Raw genomic sequence first — 17,496 nt, 5'->3', positions numbered from 1 at the left:
AATGTTACAATTTGTCTCCCACTCTCAGGCCCATCCAGCAACCGATGTTGGGAGGTGTGGCTGCACACACATATATACACACAGACACACACACACACACACACTGAGCCCAGGGCCAGATTAAGAGCCCAGTGGGCCTGGTGATGACAATTATGATGGGGCCTAATTACAGAATCTTATCGACCAAAAACACTAAGACAGTCATACCTCTCAAGCGTCATGTATCTGATGGAAATGGTGTTGGAGGGAAACTCAAAGGATCTTTCAAGTAAATCCATACCCCCTAACAGCAGTGTCCAGTGAAGCAGGAAGTCAATGGGCGGGGTAAAAGGGTAGGCCACTGACGTGAATCACGTGACCAGAACTGCCAAAAGGGCGAACATGCCCAAAAAGGGGGCATGTCTGTCCAAAGAATTGGAAGGCCAGTCTGGCATCAGAGTCCCTTTGTATCACAGTGTCAGTGTTCCCATGTCGCCCAGTCCCTTAGTCTCCCAGTGTCTCAATGTCCCCATTTCTCCCAGTGTCCCCATGTCCCAGTGTCCCTCATGTCACTAGATACTAGAGGACAATGAGAGACATGGGGACACAGAGACCCGGGGACACTGAGACACTTGGGGACACTGGGAGACATGGGGGCACTTGTGAATACAGACATGGGGACACTGGAAGACATGTGGACACTGACACATTTGGGGACACTGTGTCCCCAGTATCTGTGTCCCCAAATGTCAGTGTCCACATGTCTCCCAGTGTCTCCTAGTCTCCCAGTGTCTGTGTCCCCATGTCTCTCAGTGTCCCCAAATGTCTGTGTCCCCATGTCTCCTAGTGTCTCAGTGTCCCCATGTCTCTCAGTGTCCCCATGTCTCAGTGTCCCCAAATGTCTGTGTCCCCAAATGTCTGTGTCCCAATGTCTCCCATTGTCCACATGTCTCTCAGCCAGTGTCCCTAGTGTCTCAGTGTCCCAATGTCTCCCAGTGTCTGTGTACCCATGTCTCTGTGTCTCTAGTGTCTGTGTCCCCATTTTTCCCAGAGACATGGGGACACTGAGACACTAGGGACACTAGCTGAGAGACATGTGGACACTGGGAGACATGGGGACACATACATTTGGGGACACTGGGAGACATGGGGACACAGACATTTGGGGACACTGGGAGACATGGGGACACAGACATTTGGGGACACTGGGAGACATGTGGACACTGAGATACTAGGGACACTGAGACACTAGGGACACTGGGAGACATGTGTCCCTAGTGTCTCCGTGTCCCAATGTGTATCCTAATGTCCCTATGTCTCACAGTGTCCCCATGTTTCCCAGTGTCCCCAAGTGTCTCAGTGTCCCATAGTGTCTCAGTGTCCCCATGTTTCCCTGCTGCCTTTCCCCTCATCCCTCACTTTCCTGAGCTGCAGTCTGTCTCTGCAGATTGGTAGCTGCTATCTGGACTCTCTGTGCTGTGTAGCTGCTCCCCTGCGGATTAGTGAGTAGAGAGAGGCAGGGAGGGATATGCTATAACTTCCTATCCCTGCCTCTCTCCACACCCTACTGGCTGGTGCTGGTATTGCAGAGCAATCAGAGAAAAATATCTGCATTTGTATTGCCGCAATACTATTACTGCAATACCGGCATGGCCAGGCAGCATCAAATACCATCTGTGCCGGTAAAATCAGGTGGCAAACCTAAGAGTCGTGTGTAAAAAAATAAAGAAATAAAAAAAAACAGTAAAAAAAAAAACACTTTTTTTTTTTTTTTTTAAATGGTCCTATTCCATGGGCCTGTGCCTGGAGCTGCAGCTCCATCAGCAGCTCTCTGCTCCTATGTTAATCCGGCCCTGACTGAGCCAACACCCTGACACCCCCATAGATACAAGCATAAAGGTACAGTCAGCTCTCCCTCTTGTATCCTGCCTTGCAGGCTTCGGTGAACACTGCTAATGTCTTCTCAGGCCAATGTATTGAGCCTGGCTCCAAAAACGACTCCCGGTGGCCTTCTCTCTCTCTCTCTCTCTCTCTCTCTCTCTGTTTTGCTACAGGAACTAGTGGCAGTGAACTGCACTCTAATTCTCACAGTGAGAGGGAAACTGGTTCCTTAAATTTCTGATTCTCTAGTGCGATTGCAATGTCTGTACCACTTATAGTTCTGCCACTGCTTTATAGTGGGAAAAAAAACTGTATAAAACACCATAAAAAAAAGAAAGAAAGAAAGAAAACAAGCTTAATTCAGCTCAGTAGACATATCACGAGTTGGACAAGCTGAGTTAGGGAATTGCTCCAGCTGCAAGTTTTAAACTACATTTTGCAACCAAAGTTGTCAAATCAGCCGGTCTCATTCATACAGCATTTTGTTTTCTTTTTTATTTTAACAATAATAACTTTGACAAACACTCTTTTTAAGAACACTTTCATTTTTCTTTTTCTGTGGATAATTTCATATCACAAGTTCTTAACTCCTTGTTGAGAGACAAATTTGATTTCCCATGCTGTTTCAGTAGGTTCCCAGCACATGGAACAGTCGTATTGTATCTATCAGCCTACGTGAAGCTGCCCACATTAAGATGTTTACTGTAAAGACTCTGACTCTAACATGGTTATTTACTGAGTGAATTGTGGGTAATTCAAAGTGAATTTCAAATCCAAGACCAAAGTAGCCAAAATGGCATAGCTAAGTTGGAGAAATTTCCCAGTTCGACCATTATGGCCTTAAAATTTTAATTCAACTCCGAATCCCCAAGAATTTTCCCTTTTGTGAATAATTGTGTGAAAAGAGCCTAATTAGCAAAATATAAGGTGCAAGAGAGTACTGAGAACGGACAACAGCTCAAATAGCCTGCCCTTCTGTGGGTCCAGGGCCGGTGCTTCCGTTAGGCCACTTAGGCGGTGGCCAAGGGCACCAGCTCCATGGGGGCGCCTCTGGCAAGCCTGCTTCTAACGGTGTTTGTGACTGTCCGGGCGACTGGACAGCCCAGACAGACCCAGTAACGAATTTTAAAACTGGCCAAATAGCCAGAAACAGTCAAAATAAGATCAGAATGGCAGTCAGGTGACAGTGGCCGCACCGCAGCCGTTACTTACAAGGTGCAGAATTAACTCCTGGCAGGCCGGCGCCTGGCTGTTCTAGATCCCCATCCCATGATGTAGCTCGCGGGCGAAATGTCCGTGCACTCCACCCCCTGCCCTGTGCGTGGGGACATGGGAGGGAGGGATTAAGGAAGGAGGAAGTGGGGCAAGGAGGCAGAGTGTCCCAGTAAGCCTTTTACTGGGTGCACTTCTCACTCGCTCCCGTCCCCTGCACTGTACGCAGGGAAAAGTGGGCAGGAGCATAGCAGGGAGTGATGGAATGCCAATAGCACTCAAGTTGCCTGGAATACATGAATAGACAACTGATATTTGAAATTAAGGTAAGTGTGTTTCAGAGAATGTGTGTATGTCTGCATGGGTCAGCGTGTGTTTGTGTCAGTGTCAGCCTGCAAAGGTCAATGTGTGTGTGTCTGCATGGGTTAGTATGTGTTTGTCTGCATGTATCAATGTGTGTGTCAATATGCATGGGTCAGATCAGTGCGTGTGTCAGTCTGCATAGGTCTGTGTATGTGTGTGTGTCAGTCTGCATGGGTCAGTGTGTGTGTCTGCGTGGTTCAATGTGTGTGTGTATCTGCATGGGTCAGTAGTGTGTGTGTCTGCATGAGTAAGTGTGGGTATCACTCCTCATGGGTTAGTGTGTGTGTGTCAGTTTGCATAGGTCAGTGAATTTGTATGTGCATGGGTCACTGATTGTGAACCTGTATGTATGTATGCCCCAGTGATTGCATTTGTGCACTAAGGACAGTTTTAATTTCAAAATATAAAAAAACAATACTTTTAAACGAACACTATAGTGTTTGGAATATAAACCTGCATTCCGAACACTCAGGGCCGGCCTTAGGTGTTCAGGCACCCTGTAAGAGCCAATCTTGTGGCGCCCCCCTCCACCCCCCCACCATCTTTCTTTGACCCCCTCTAGACAATTTCAGGCACATTCACAATCTGTCACCTGCACCCCCTTCAACAAAACCCTGCCCCCTTCATCAGCCCCCTGCCCCCCTTCATCAGTCCCCTGCCCCACTTTATCACCAGTCCCCTGCCCCCCGTATATCACTAGCCCCCAGGCCCCCCTTTATCACTAGCTATCTACCCACTTCAATTAAACGCAATTGTTTATATATATATATATATATATATATATATATATATATATATATATATATATATATATATATATATATATATATATAAAGCAATAAGGACAAGCACTTAAATTAAAGGCTGCTGCTCCCTGGATCCAGCTGTCAGTTTTTCCCACTCTGCCTGATGCGCTGACTGAAGAGCACCTGCCGCCCTGACACCCACTGAGCGGATCCTTCTGACATCGGGCCCCCACGCTCCTCCTCCACGCTCCTCCTGCATTCCAATTCGGGCCGGTTTGTCAGTGACCGACTGCGAGCTGTGTTGGCCACCTGGCACCACTGTTGCCATGGCCACACAGCTCACACACCCCAAAGGCCGGCCCTGGTTACAGTCACACAAAAAGGCAGGCAGTCAGACACAGTTACACAGGCAGACGGTCACACACAGAGTACAGTCTCTCTCTCTCACACACACACACTCACAGGCAGACAGTTAGACTCTGCTACAGACAGTCACACACAGAGTACAGTCTCACACACACAGACAGATAGTCAGTCACACAGAGAGTATAGTCTCTCTCTCTCTCTCTCACACACACACACACACACACACAGGCAGACAGTCACACACAGTGTACAGTCTCTCTCACACACACACACACACACACACACACACACACACACACACACACACGCAGACAGACACTGTTACAGTCACACACAGAGTACAGCTTCACACACACACACACACTACAGTCACACACACAATTACCTGGAAGGGAGGAGTGGAAGCAGGGATTCTTTTCTCTGCAGCAAGTACCTAGAGCTTCAGTGAGCTGCAAGCTCCGCACCAGCTTCCTTTTTAGCCCCGCCCCATCAATGTGGTAAGCCCCGCCCCAATGTTCTGTGAGCCCCGCCCCTTTACTTTCATAGTCCCCGGTGTGAAATAATGAACTTTCCAACCGGGGACTTGCTTCAGCTCCCCTGCACTCACCCGGCCATGTGCGAGCTGTGTCAGCCACATGGCGCCCCCTGCTCCATGGCGCCCTGTGCGGCCGCACAGCTCGCACACCCCTAAGGTCGGCCCTGCGAACACTCTAGTGTTTCTGTCCCTACAATGATTCAGTGTTTAAAAAGATAAATAAAATGTAAACGAAAGTGAATGTAGCAGCAAAAGGTTTTTTGCCTCGGGTGGCAAAAATCCTTGCACCGGCCCTGGGTGGGTCCCCGCTCAGTTCTCCAGCTGGTTTTAGCTCATCTTGTGCCATTACAAAAATAACCAGGCCATTTCCATATCAGATTGTGTCAGGATCGGGACAGGGATCCAACACGCAGAGTACAAAGAGTGGAAAGGTACGTATACCGGGCCTTAGAATGGCCGGACTAACGTACCGAGAGTAAAGAATAGTCAGAGACAAGCCGAGGTCGAGGGAACGAGAAGACAGATAAGCGAGAGACAAGCCGGGTCAAGGGATAACAGAGAAGCAGGGTAGTACAACGAGCCGAGTCAAAACCAAAAGAGCAAACTAGAATACCAGAGCACTGAGTGACTAGACAAGCTAGAACCACGACAGGGCAATGAGCTGAAGTAAGGAGTAAGCTTAAATACCCTGGCTCTGGATGGAAATCACGCCTCTGACAAGTACCGATTGGATATCGGACACTTGAGTGACAGATTGCTCGTGCTAGCGTCATGACGTCACGTATTGAGCGTCCTGCTAGAAAAGGACGTGGATTCCTCGCGGCCGGTGTTTAAGTGACTGGATGGACCGCGAGGAACGGAGAAAACAGCTCGCCTGGACGGATACACCACCAAGTCTCTACCTCCCTTAGAGGTAGAGGCCTCAGGTACCCTGACAGATTGATCCCATCCAAAAGGGGGGAACAGATCCAAATTATCTTGCACCCTGTTTTACGAGTCTAATTATGGTGTTTTGCAAAATGTATTTTAATGCTAATTCTATAACACTGAAACAAGGGGTCGCTGAATTAATTGTATATTTGATATACGGGTCACAACATTAATTTAAAGTATTTTGGGTCCCAGGCAAGGGGTTAAAAAGATTCTATATGTATATTATATTTTATATATATATATATATTCATAGGGTATGTTTTTTATCGTATACACTCACAAATGCAGGGCTGGCGCAACTGTCTGGGGGGGCAACTGTCTTCAGCCACCCCCAACGCCGGGCCAATCCTCAAGGCGCCTGAAGTTGGGGGGGCAGAAAGGAGCCCTGTTACAGGGGGGCCAGGAGGTGGCCAACAAATGCCAGTGATCGGAGGAGAGGGGGCTGGAGAACGCAGGCGGCAAGGTAGCTGTTCTTTCAGCCTCTCACTCCTCCCTCCCACGCCCTCTGTGATGCCCCCGGCATACTAAACATCACGCTGGACGATTGAGGAGCTGCCCCACACTGGATCCCATGGAGGTAGTAGGGAGGCTTCATAGGCCTCAAAATATCAAATTGTGTGAGTGTGTATGTCAGTGAGTGTCTGCCTGTGTGTGTGTGTTTGTCTATCAGTGAGTGTGTACGTGTTTGACTGTCAGTGTGTGTGTCTGTCAGTGAGTGTCTGTGTGTGTGTGTGTGTCTGTCAGTAAATGAGTGTATGTCTGTCAGTGAGTGTGTGTTTGTGTGTCTGTCAGTGAGTGAGTGTATGTCTGTCAGTAAGTGTCTGTGTGTGTGTGTGTCTATCAGTGAGTGTGTGTATGTCTGTTAGTTTCTGTGTGTGTATGTGAGTGAGTGTATGTCTGTTAGTGAGTGTCTGTCTGTGTCTGTCAGTGAGTGAGTGTATATCTGTCAGGGATTGTGTGTTTTTGTGTCTGTCAGTGAGTGAGTGTATGTCTGTTAGTGAGTTTTGTGTGTGTGTGTGTGTGTCTGTCTGTCTGCCAGTGTGTGTCTGTCAGTGAGTAAGTGACATGAGGAGGTGGCAAAATGGATTTTTGCCTAGGGCAGCAGAAATCCTTGCACTGGTCCTGCACAAGTGTTGTATCAATTGTTATACTTAAAACTTCTTCACACACAGAACATAAAAAACACAGTTTATTGTAGAATACCTTTTGTTTAAAATACTTGTCAGAAGAGCTAGCATTCATATTACAGATGAATGTTCGACCTTGGAAAACAGATGTTTACTCTTATTCTCGAGTCCCATATTTTGAGAATATGAGTTATTTATTTCTGAAACTAAACAGTGAGTCAGTCCAGAGGTTGACTTACTGTATCATATGATCACTTGGACTTTGCATCAACTTTTTCCTCCAGTTTTCTCATGCATTAATCTGTTTCTGACCTTACACGTCACAGAGATTCAAGAGTTAATTGTGCGAAAAGATTGCACAGCAGACTTCGCCCTCTTCCAACCAATCGCTGCTTATGTGTCTGCCTGCAGCCAGCCTCAAGGTGCAAGGATATATCACAGCTCACTGCCTGCTACTTATATAAAGAGAGAATCTCAAGTAACATCAGTCTACTCACTGGGGAGGTAAGTCATGGATGGAGGGGGCAAAAATACCTGTAAGAAAATAAAACAAAACAGGCAAAGTAAAAATGATTTCGGTCAATGAGAGGGAAAATAAAGTAGAGAAGTAAATGTTTAAGAAAGCTGACTTTTTTTTAAAATGTATTTTTATAAAAATGAAGAACAAACACAAAAGGAGAACTGTAAAATAGATTACACAGTATCTGTTCCTATATAGTGTTTGTTATTGAATTGCCTTAATTGTTAGAAAGAAAATCGCATTGTCTCGTAGCAGAATCTCCAAGATTAATTTTGAGTTATTTCTTTCCACAGTTTTAAAAAGACAAATCATGAAGCTGATTGCTCTCTTGGTGACGATTGGGCTCCTGGCCGGTGAGTATTATGTCAATGTACCATTTATAAGCTATAGGAGACATGGGGGGGTTATTCAATAAAAATGGGGATTGTCAGGAAATCAAAGTGAATTTGAGTGGAATCTAAAGTGAATTCAAAGTAAATCTCAATTTTAAGACCAAAGTAGCTGACCTATAAGAATAGCTTTCTTGGAGAGTTTTTCTACTTTTGCTATTTTGATCTTAAATTTGAAATTTACTTTGAATTTAATTTACATTTCCAGCGACTCTCACTTTAGTGAATAACTCTGTTTTATGTTCCGCCCAGAATCTTATGTCATGTGTAGGACATTAAGGCAATGTGAACCATAGCAAGTGATGAGATAAATGGGCAGTTGTATTAATTAGTGTTGAATGGGCTGTTTTATATTTGGGACGTGGGATAGAGCAAAAGTGGTAAAATATCTCATGGAGAATGATAGCAAGATTGCGGGTGGGGGGGGGGGGGGGGGGGGGGGCGATAAAGAAGCCAGATAGGGCACATGGAAAAAGTGATGGAGAAGACATATGAAGGCATCATTTTGGGATGAAACGGTAAATCTGTGAAGGGAGACAGAGAAAGCAACAGTATCTTCTTTTGAAAAAACAAAACAAAACAAAAAAACTTTTATAACAAGATTATATAGATCGGGAGAATGTATTGGATGAAGACTATTAAGTAGATGAAGAATGAACGTTAGGATGTATAGAGAAAGGTAACAAAGGTACCATAAAAATAATAGGTTGTTTTAAGAAATTTTGAAAAAAGTATCTGTGTGATTGCAGTGTAAAGGCATGGACAAACAGCAAATCATTTGGGATGAAGGTGGTATTTGTCTGTTAAGATGTCAATAGGGGCCATTGAAGTGTTAAGTGGTGGTAGATTATGCCAAATATTTATTGGGGATACTCAATATACAGTACAGTATTGCTTCTTCATAGTGTGCAATTATAAAGAACATATGTTAGATAGTTTTTCCTATTGCTGTCGTCAATATATCTACAACTCACATATACACTAAATATACACAAGCATGTGTCACATGTACATTAAACAAGGAATTGTAGTGAATTCAATACCAAGTTTTAAAATTAATCCTACAGCTCAGGTTTTTTGGCTTACATTTTGAAAATCTATTTTTACAGTTCACCAAAATATATTGTTTTGTTAATAAACCACTGTATACACCATGCTTATGAAGAGTGATTCTGGGTCCTATTTATCCAGGCAAAGCAGGTGCTATTCTAGGACAAAGTGCTAAATGCTAAGAAATATGTTATGTGTACCAAACTTTTGCATTGTCTCTGAAAAATACCTTTTTCTGTTTTGATAAATATAGCCCTTCGCTCTTTGCCGAAAAATTTCTCGATATAAAAATGGTCTATATACACGTGTGTGTGTGTGTGAAGTTTCGCTGAGTATGAAGGAAAAATACCTACTGTCCTTTTCTTTATTTAGGGGCCCAAGCCAGATCTTTGTCCAGAGATGGCCCCAAGACAAAATGGGAGACGGCTCTGGATAGCTTCTGGCAGACACTCAACAAAATGGAGGAGGCCGCGGACGAGACCAAAGAAACGATGAAAGACTCTCCGGTCAGCAAAGAACTGGAGTAAGTAATGATGTATAAAATGATTGATCGAATGCTAGAAACCTTTAGTGGGCATTACCGAACCAGACTGAACTAGCATAACTAAAGTAGTGATGATTAACACGTGGCATTCTCTTACTGGTTGTGCATCATGGGAAATATATTCCACAACAAATAGGGTGCCACACGTTAGTGATCACTGCTATAGACATGCAATTAGTGTATGCAATGCTCTGAATTATGTAAAATATTTATAAAATTGTTTTTTTGCAGCAGGTGATAATGTATTTGTTATGTGTCAGATTACTTGTCCTTACAAGCTGGCTGTAGGCCCTATTGTCTGCCGAGCACTGTGTGTCACCGTCCAGCTGTTAAAGAACAGCTGTTGCTAAAAAATATGTGTCCCAAGAACACTCCAAGCACAGTGAACATTGCAGCATGCTGTGGTGGTTATGATGGCATGAGAGCCGTGTAGAACACCGCACTCCATTGTAAGCAGTCAAAACAATTTAAAACAGTTTGACTTCAAGTCACGTCTCCCAGGCACTGCTCCTCATCTTCACTACCTCAGCCAAAGAGCTGGTAACTCTCTGACAGAGCTACACCTTGGGGTTTTGGGCTTAGCTCATTGGCTGAGAGTGATCAGCTTCTGGCTCTTCGTGGACTATAGTGGAGGCAGTGAGCAGTACCTTGTAAACCCCAGCAAATAAGTCAAACCATTCACAGTTTGACTACTTACTACAGTGTGCTGGAGTGATTATGGTGCTTGGAGTTGTTCTTTTAAGGGTCAGCTGCCCTGTGCACTGTCTCTGTAACCAAGTCTACATCTCACTACTAACTGTCATGGGAGAGTTTAAAGATAAGTCAGGAAGGGCCAATGAGGAGCTTACTCGCAGTACTGATTTAGAATTAATTAAATCCAGATCGTAAAATGTGATATAAAATGGTCAAGCTATGATTATACGTGAAAATGTGTCCAAATATTCTATTTTTGCCTACAGTTTGCCATTTGGATTTTTAATTCGCTACAATTCAGAGATTAGTGAATAACACTATAAATGTTAATTTTATCTTTTGCTTTGTTAATGATATCAACTCATGTTTAAAGCTTATCTCCTGAGCAGGGTAAGACAGGCATCTATGAAAATACATAACATTTTACATGTATTAAACCGGTTGTTTAAGGAAGACTATAAGGTTAGGGATACAAACATGCATTCTTAACGCTTTAGTGTTATAGTAACAATTTAAAAGTTTGCTCCCCCTCACATGCCCATAACTAATAAAATAGAGATTTACTCACCCATATTCCCCTGTCACTGGTCTGTGTGTTCATCAAGCTATTGTCAATCCAGCACCAATCAACATCTCCTCATAGAGATACTTTTACTCAATGCATCACTATGGGTACCATTCAGGGTCTTCATGCAGAGCCTGGAGATGCTGAACATCGATTCTGCAATATGTGCAGAACCGAACCGAGGAAGACCCTGTCGTGGCTGTCAGTCTGACAACCAATAGAGGTGGCATTAGGCAGCAGTGTAAACTTTGCATTTCATCAGCCTCACTGTTCAGACTGCAGGGGCAGGCTATTTGCACCTGAACCACTACATTAAGTTGTAGTGGTTCTGGTGGCTATAGTGTCCCTTTACATCCCCCGCTCATCATTTCATGCTAAAACGAGTCACTCACTGCAGGTTACAGTGATTTAAATATCAGCAGATTCAGATGTCTGTGTACTTCCTGTATGCTCATGAAAAGAATGAATAAAAAACGGTGTGATCTTTTATCTGCAGACCAGGCAATTATTGTATTTATTGATTGATCTGTTTATTTATTAAAAAAAAATCTAGTGTTTTGCTCGTGAGGAATTTAGTTACCTAATTGGTAAACTAATCAATACGTAAATCTGACATTGTGATAAATCTAACAGGATTAAACAGTAAGAATCCTGAGGATTTCAAAGTCAATTTCAAATTTAAGGCAAAAAAGCAGAACTCGAAAAATTCCCCAAGTCAGCCGTGCTTCCAGTTTGGCTCTAAATTTGAAATTCACTTTGAATTTCCTAAAAACTCTCGCTTTAGTGGATAACCTAGTCAGTTCATTTCTTTACTCAGAATGTGTTTAACCCACAAGTAACTCTAAACATTCTGCTTTAATAACTGTTTTATGTAAAGCAACCCCCTCCGGGACCACCATAACAAGTTAATTGTATTGACGTTATTATGGTGCAGGGAGTTCCCCGGATAGTGGCTTACCTGAAGGGGGTTAAACCGTTAATAAATACATAGTATTGTGTTCAAATATATTTTCAGACTCCTGTGTGAAACATTTTTATAAATTATCCATTCGCTCTTGATTTCCTTTCCTAATGGTCCTTATAACCCCACATTGAATTACGCCTTTCACCATTATAATATTATTTATTTATAAAATATTTTACCAGGAAAGATACATTGAGATTTCTCTCGTTTTCCTAAGTATGAAACCGTTCACAGCACTAAAGCATAGTACCACATGGCATGCAACATTATTACACCCATTGTGGCTCCATAATGCTTCTTTATATTTTTAGTGTTTTGTTTTTACTTTCTCATTGTTATTATTTTATTTCAGTTTTAAGTTAAAGTCTCCCTATAACGCTACCTCCTTCCAATATATCTTACTACTCATTTACTAACTGTATCATTGTGACTCGCAGGACATCATGGGAGATATAGCCCACAACGTTGGCGATGACTACCTACCGCTGCCAGTTTTTTTCAAACTCTGCACATTCCTTTATGTTAATTTATTCCTTTTTTTCCCCCCCCTTAACAATAGTCTGTTAAACTAGCCTGACACGTTTGTAACAAGCTGGTTAAAAGCAAAAAAGAGCAAGAGGCAGATGTTTTTCCTTTTATAAAACAGAGGAATTTTCAGTCTGCTCTGACCTGACCCAGTTACGAAAATGCGGCACTGTGTAACTCTCGCAATACCTTCACGATCAGTGCTTGCACGGCATGTGGGGGCCAAGCTCTGCAGGCCATGTGCCCTGCAGGACACAGAAATAAAAACCCTTAATCGGCACTTTTACTTACCAAAACATCCAATAATCAATGGAATGTAATGATGGAAGAAGCTAGTCAGGACAGGACATGTGTCTGTGTGCAAATGAGTTTTGCTTCTCTGTATGGCCTAAGGGGTAAATTATACTAGATTTTACTTTGGAATGCCAAATACGGTCTTGTTAGAATCTCTCTTCAACATCCCTCGTTCAGCTTGTTACTGTCTCAAAAGCTATTAGTCTCTTTTCTTTGTACACCACAGATTATTACATGGGTGCTATAAAATATACACTTCCTGTCACTTACATTCAAATTTCTCTTTTTCAATATTTCCACTAATATTTCCACCTACCAGACTTTATAGTGAATATATCTGTCTTAATTATTCATTGAATAAAATGTTTCAGCTTGTGTCCTATTTAACTCATCTCATTGCTCCATAAACCCGCTGTAACTGGCCAGGTCATTTCCGTGTAGAACACATAATTAAACTGCAAAACGACTGGTTGTAGTGTCTTGATAAGTATGATGGGAATTGCTCAGTAACACAATTTCATGCTTTGTACAACTCTCTCTGCAACACCAATTTTCTATTTTTAGTTTGCACCCACCCCATATAACACCAATCAGCCATTCCCAGTGTGCTCTATCCTCCTATAACACCAACCGTCCATTTGCAATATTCTAATTCTACCTATAAAACAAATTAAAAACATGTCCATTTCTTATACAACCTCTTTTCTGTTTATGTTGATGTTTTCTCCATTTCACTTATGTACGATATCTTATTTTTTTCTGTCATCAATATGTCAATGCATAAATAAAACCACATTTCATTACAAATGTGTGCCTCTCCCTTTTAAAATAATTAAAATATTGTAATACTCTCAGCTCAACAAACCCATGTCCCATATACAATATTTCCCTATAACACCAATTATTTTTTTTTACAATATTCTATGTCTTTCCATAACACCAATAATCTGTTTGTGATTGTGTACTAAAGAAGGATGTTGTATATGAACTGTCAAGATGTCCATGATGGTTAAACTCACCATAGTTATTTGTCATCATTAGTTGCCCTTTCCCCTTGAAATATAAATATTCTAATTTCCATTTCATTTCATGTGGTTGTTTTTTTCAGTGGCCTTATCAAAGATACTATGGAGGAGCTGAGCAATTATGCTAGTGAACTAAAGAGCAACGTTGGCCCCATGGCTCAGGATGCGCAAGAAAAATTCACTGAAGATATTTCTGCCCTGGCAGAAAAGCTGAAATCAGACATGGAAGACACGAAGACCAGGGCAATTCAGTACTCGGGAGACTTGCGCATGATGTTTGACCAAAACATTGAAGATGTCCAAGGGAAAATGAGCATGTACACTAAAAAGCTGAAGAAACGTCTTAGCAAGGACACTGAGGATCTGAAGAAGAAACTTAGCCAGTACGGGGATGATATCCGCGGCAACACTGAAAAAAAAGTAGAGAGCCTCCGAAAAGCAGTCGAGCCTTATGTAACCAACCTCAAGGAAAAAGGAGAGCAACGTCTCCAATCTCTGAAGGATGCCATGGATGAGCAAGGGAAAGCACTCAGAGATAGGTTTGCCTCTGTGGCCAAAGATGTTCAAAATAAAGTGAAGAAGATGGCCTCTGATGTCAAATCCAGTGTGGACAAGTTATCGGATCAGGTAAAAAAATGGTTTAACCCCTCCGTAGAAAGCCTCCGCAGCTCATTGCAAAACTTGGCCAAGAGCTTACAGCCTAAGTAAAGATCAGACAGTTCTATGTATAATTTCAACTTCATGCGTAAGAAACATGGTATCCACCACCAAGAATCTGCAGCTAAAGGTGGTGCAGTAATGTTGGGATTTTCCATATTTAGCATGTCAATATACAAGTTTGATTTTATGTCAGATAACACGCTTGACTTGATTAGCCTCATATTATGGATACTCTGGAGGGGCACAGCAAATTGATGACAAGTAATTGAAGGACAAATTCACGGTTCTGGACTGGTCATCAATCTCATTTTTGGTGTGAATGTGTCAAACTCTAAAGCCACTGATGACCTGAAGAGTAATATCAACTTTACAGCTGAAAAATGCCATAAAGCTCAGTTTAAGTGTAAGGAATCAAATCTCCAAAGCTATTAGATTCTGAAAACTAAGGGCAAACATTGATGCCATGTATAACAACTATATTCAGTCATATATTACACACATACTCAAACAAAGTACCTTGATAAAAGCCTTAAGTCAAAAACACAAGAACTTACACGTTCAATATACAACTCTCGAAAAAATTAAAAAAATGCTGTAGATAGTAATTATGTAAGAAAATATAGCCTAGGGACAAGCAGCAAACACATTCCTTACCTTCAAGGTATCATTTGAAGAAACAGCTGGGACCTTCAATGACAAGGTGGACGTGTAAGACTAATTACTGTCCTACATACCCAACTTGTGATCTTACTAATTGACCCATCTCTAATTTGTAACACAAACTATATAGCTTATTCTTCATCTCGCATACATAAACAATATTGCCTTTGACATTTTCTCTACATACCACATGTTCCATAAATATATATTTGTTTATTTTCTTATGTTTATTTTTCTATATCTGCTTAACTATGTAGCATTAAATGCCGAATGTCTCATTTTTGTCTCGGTGCTGTTAAACATATTATTGGCTAACGCAATGTCATTTTTGTTTAATGAAAATAAAAGGTTGATCTTCTCTCCAACATGGTAGAATTGGTTATTTTTTTAAGGGGATATGACAGAAATGGAGAACAATTGAACATAAATATATCGGGAGTATCTAAAATGTTCTCAGGGCAGTTGTTTAAAAAATTAAAGAGTGTTCTATGGACTCTAAAACAATAATAATAATAAAAAAAATCACAGAGTATTATATATTGACCAGAATGCATGCAAATTACAAAATAGAGATCTGTTTGTTGTTTTTGTGGTTGTTGTTGTGGTTGTTTGGGGTTAGTCATGTTTAGATATGATAGTTAGAGTGCGCATGGTTCTGTGTGGTAGTTAGAGTGCGTATGGAGATAAGTGACGAACTGTCTCTGAGTGAGAGTGTGTATGAGCTTACTTATAAATTAGACTGCACATGGCTAGAATGAAGGGATTCTAGCATGTATGTAGCTGTATATGCAGATATGGGGCTGAGCGCGTGCCTGCTATGGGATTACAGAGTACTTGGTATGATATAGGGCAGGGATAGGTTACCTTTGACACTCCAGATGTTGTTGACTACATCTGCCATAATCCTCTTAGAGCCATATTGCTGGCAAAGCATTAGGGGAGATGTAGTCGACAACATTTGCAGTGCCGAATGCTGTCTACCCCTGATATAGGGTCTAGAATGTATAGAGTGCACGTACTATTGTGGAAGTGTACTGCTTACAAAGCGCATGGCTGGTATCAGTGTGGAGACATTCATATCAGCTAGTTTGACTGAAAATATTACATTTATGTTACACCAAAATGCTGTGTCATTCCATTTAGGAGAATGGTAATGAGAAGTGCAAACGCATCAATATAAAAGAATGACACAATTTAACCCCTTAAGACCGCAGGACGTACTATGCCGTCCTTATTTTGGTGGCTCTAAAAGCCGCAGGACGGCATAGTACGTCCTGCGATCTTATGTACTTACCCGGTCGCCGGCGATCCCACGCCGGCGATCGCGGTATGGGGGACTTACCTGGGAGCCCAGGGAGTCCCCCTGCGTCCTCTTCAGCCGCCCAGGGCCATGTGATCGCGAGGTCCTTGCGAGGACCCCGCGATCACATGGACGGCATAGCCGTCCAAGGCATTGCCAGCAGGGGGAGTGCCTGTAATGACAGGTACTCCCCCTGCTGTCTGAAAAAAAAAAAAAAAATGTTAAAACAGTGTAAAAATAAATTATATATACTTAGATCATATATATATTTATTATATATATGATCTAAGTATATATATACACACATATACACACATACACATAAATATGCATACACTGTCTACGTGTATTTTAATATTAATATATACATAATTATATATATATATATTAATATCAAAATACACGTACAATGATATTGATTAAATATATATATAATTTTCATTATATATATATTTATATATAATAAAAAATAAATAAATATATAAATACGTTAAAAAAAAAAAAAATAATAATAAAAAAATAATGAAAAAAAAATAGATAAAAAATATATAAACATGCGTAATTTCGTTCTAACTGTATTTTAAAATTAATATATATATATTGATATCAAAATACATGTAGAACGAAATAATATATATATCTATATACATAAGTATATACGTATATATCACTATGTATATACCTATATATAAATAAAAATAATTAAAAAAAATTATATACATATATATACACACATATATATACACACACATATATATATAATAATTCTACGCATATATTTATGTAATAATTTTACATAATTAGGTCATTTTATTAATTACAATTTGCAGGACCTGCCTGCCAACCCAGGCCAAAAGTTCAGGGAATTACATTGTCTAGCACTATATTTAACTCTGTAACTTTCCAAGACACCATGAAACCTGTACATGGGGGGTACTGTTTTACTCGGAAGACTTCGCTGAACACAAATATTAGTGTTTCAAAACAGTAAAATATATTACAACGACGATATCGTCAGTGACAGTGACATTTTTTGCATTTTTCACACACAAATGGCACTTACACTGACGATATAATTGTTGTGATACGTTTTACTGTTTTGAAACACTAATATTTGTGTTCAGCGAAGTCTCCTGAGTATAACAGTACCCCTCATGTACAAGTT

At 41.3% G+C, this 17,496-nt stretch overlaps 1 protein-coding gene across 1 annotated transcript; it reads left to right on the top strand.

The window, feature by feature from the left end:
• Positions 1–7,959: 7,959 nt before the first annotated feature.
• Positions 7,960–15,396, top strand: APOE (apolipoprotein E). The gene is made up of 3 exons (XM_063437020.1): positions 7,960–8,015; positions 9,474–9,624; positions 13,795–15,396. The coding sequence occupies exons 1-3, from the start codon at positions 7,973–7,975 to the stop codon at positions 14,417–14,419; spliced, it is 819 nt and encodes a 272-aa protein (XP_063293090.1). The 5' UTR covers positions 7,960–7,972; the 3' UTR covers positions 14,420–15,396.
• The last annotated feature ends 2,100 nt before the right edge of the window (positions 15,397–17,496 follow it).

Source organism: Pelobates fuscus, chromosome 11, assembly GCF_036172605.1.
Source record: "Pelobates fuscus isolate aPelFus1 chromosome 11, aPelFus1.pri, whole genome shotgun sequence".
Classification (NCBI taxonomy): domain Eukaryota; kingdom Metazoa; phylum Chordata; class Amphibia; order Anura; family Pelobatidae; genus Pelobates; species Pelobates fuscus.
The sequence above is the reverse complement of the archived record's forward strand: the minus strand, read 5'-3'. Positions and strand labels throughout refer to the sequence as shown.

Bases quoted from the DNA above. Each gene is read 5' to 3' on its own strand.
- APOE (XM_063437020.1), top strand. From the start codon at position 7,973: ATGAAGCTGATTGCTCTCTTGGTGACGATTGGGCTCCTGGCCG. The intron at 8,016-9,473 runs GTGAGTATTATG...TTCTTTATTTAG, and splicing joins GACGATTGGGCTCCTGGCCG to GGGCCCAAGCCAGATCTTTG. The intron at 9,625-13,794 runs GTAAGTAATGAT...TGTTTTTTTCAG, and splicing joins CCGGTCAGCAAAGAACTGGA to TGGCCTTATCAAAGATACTA.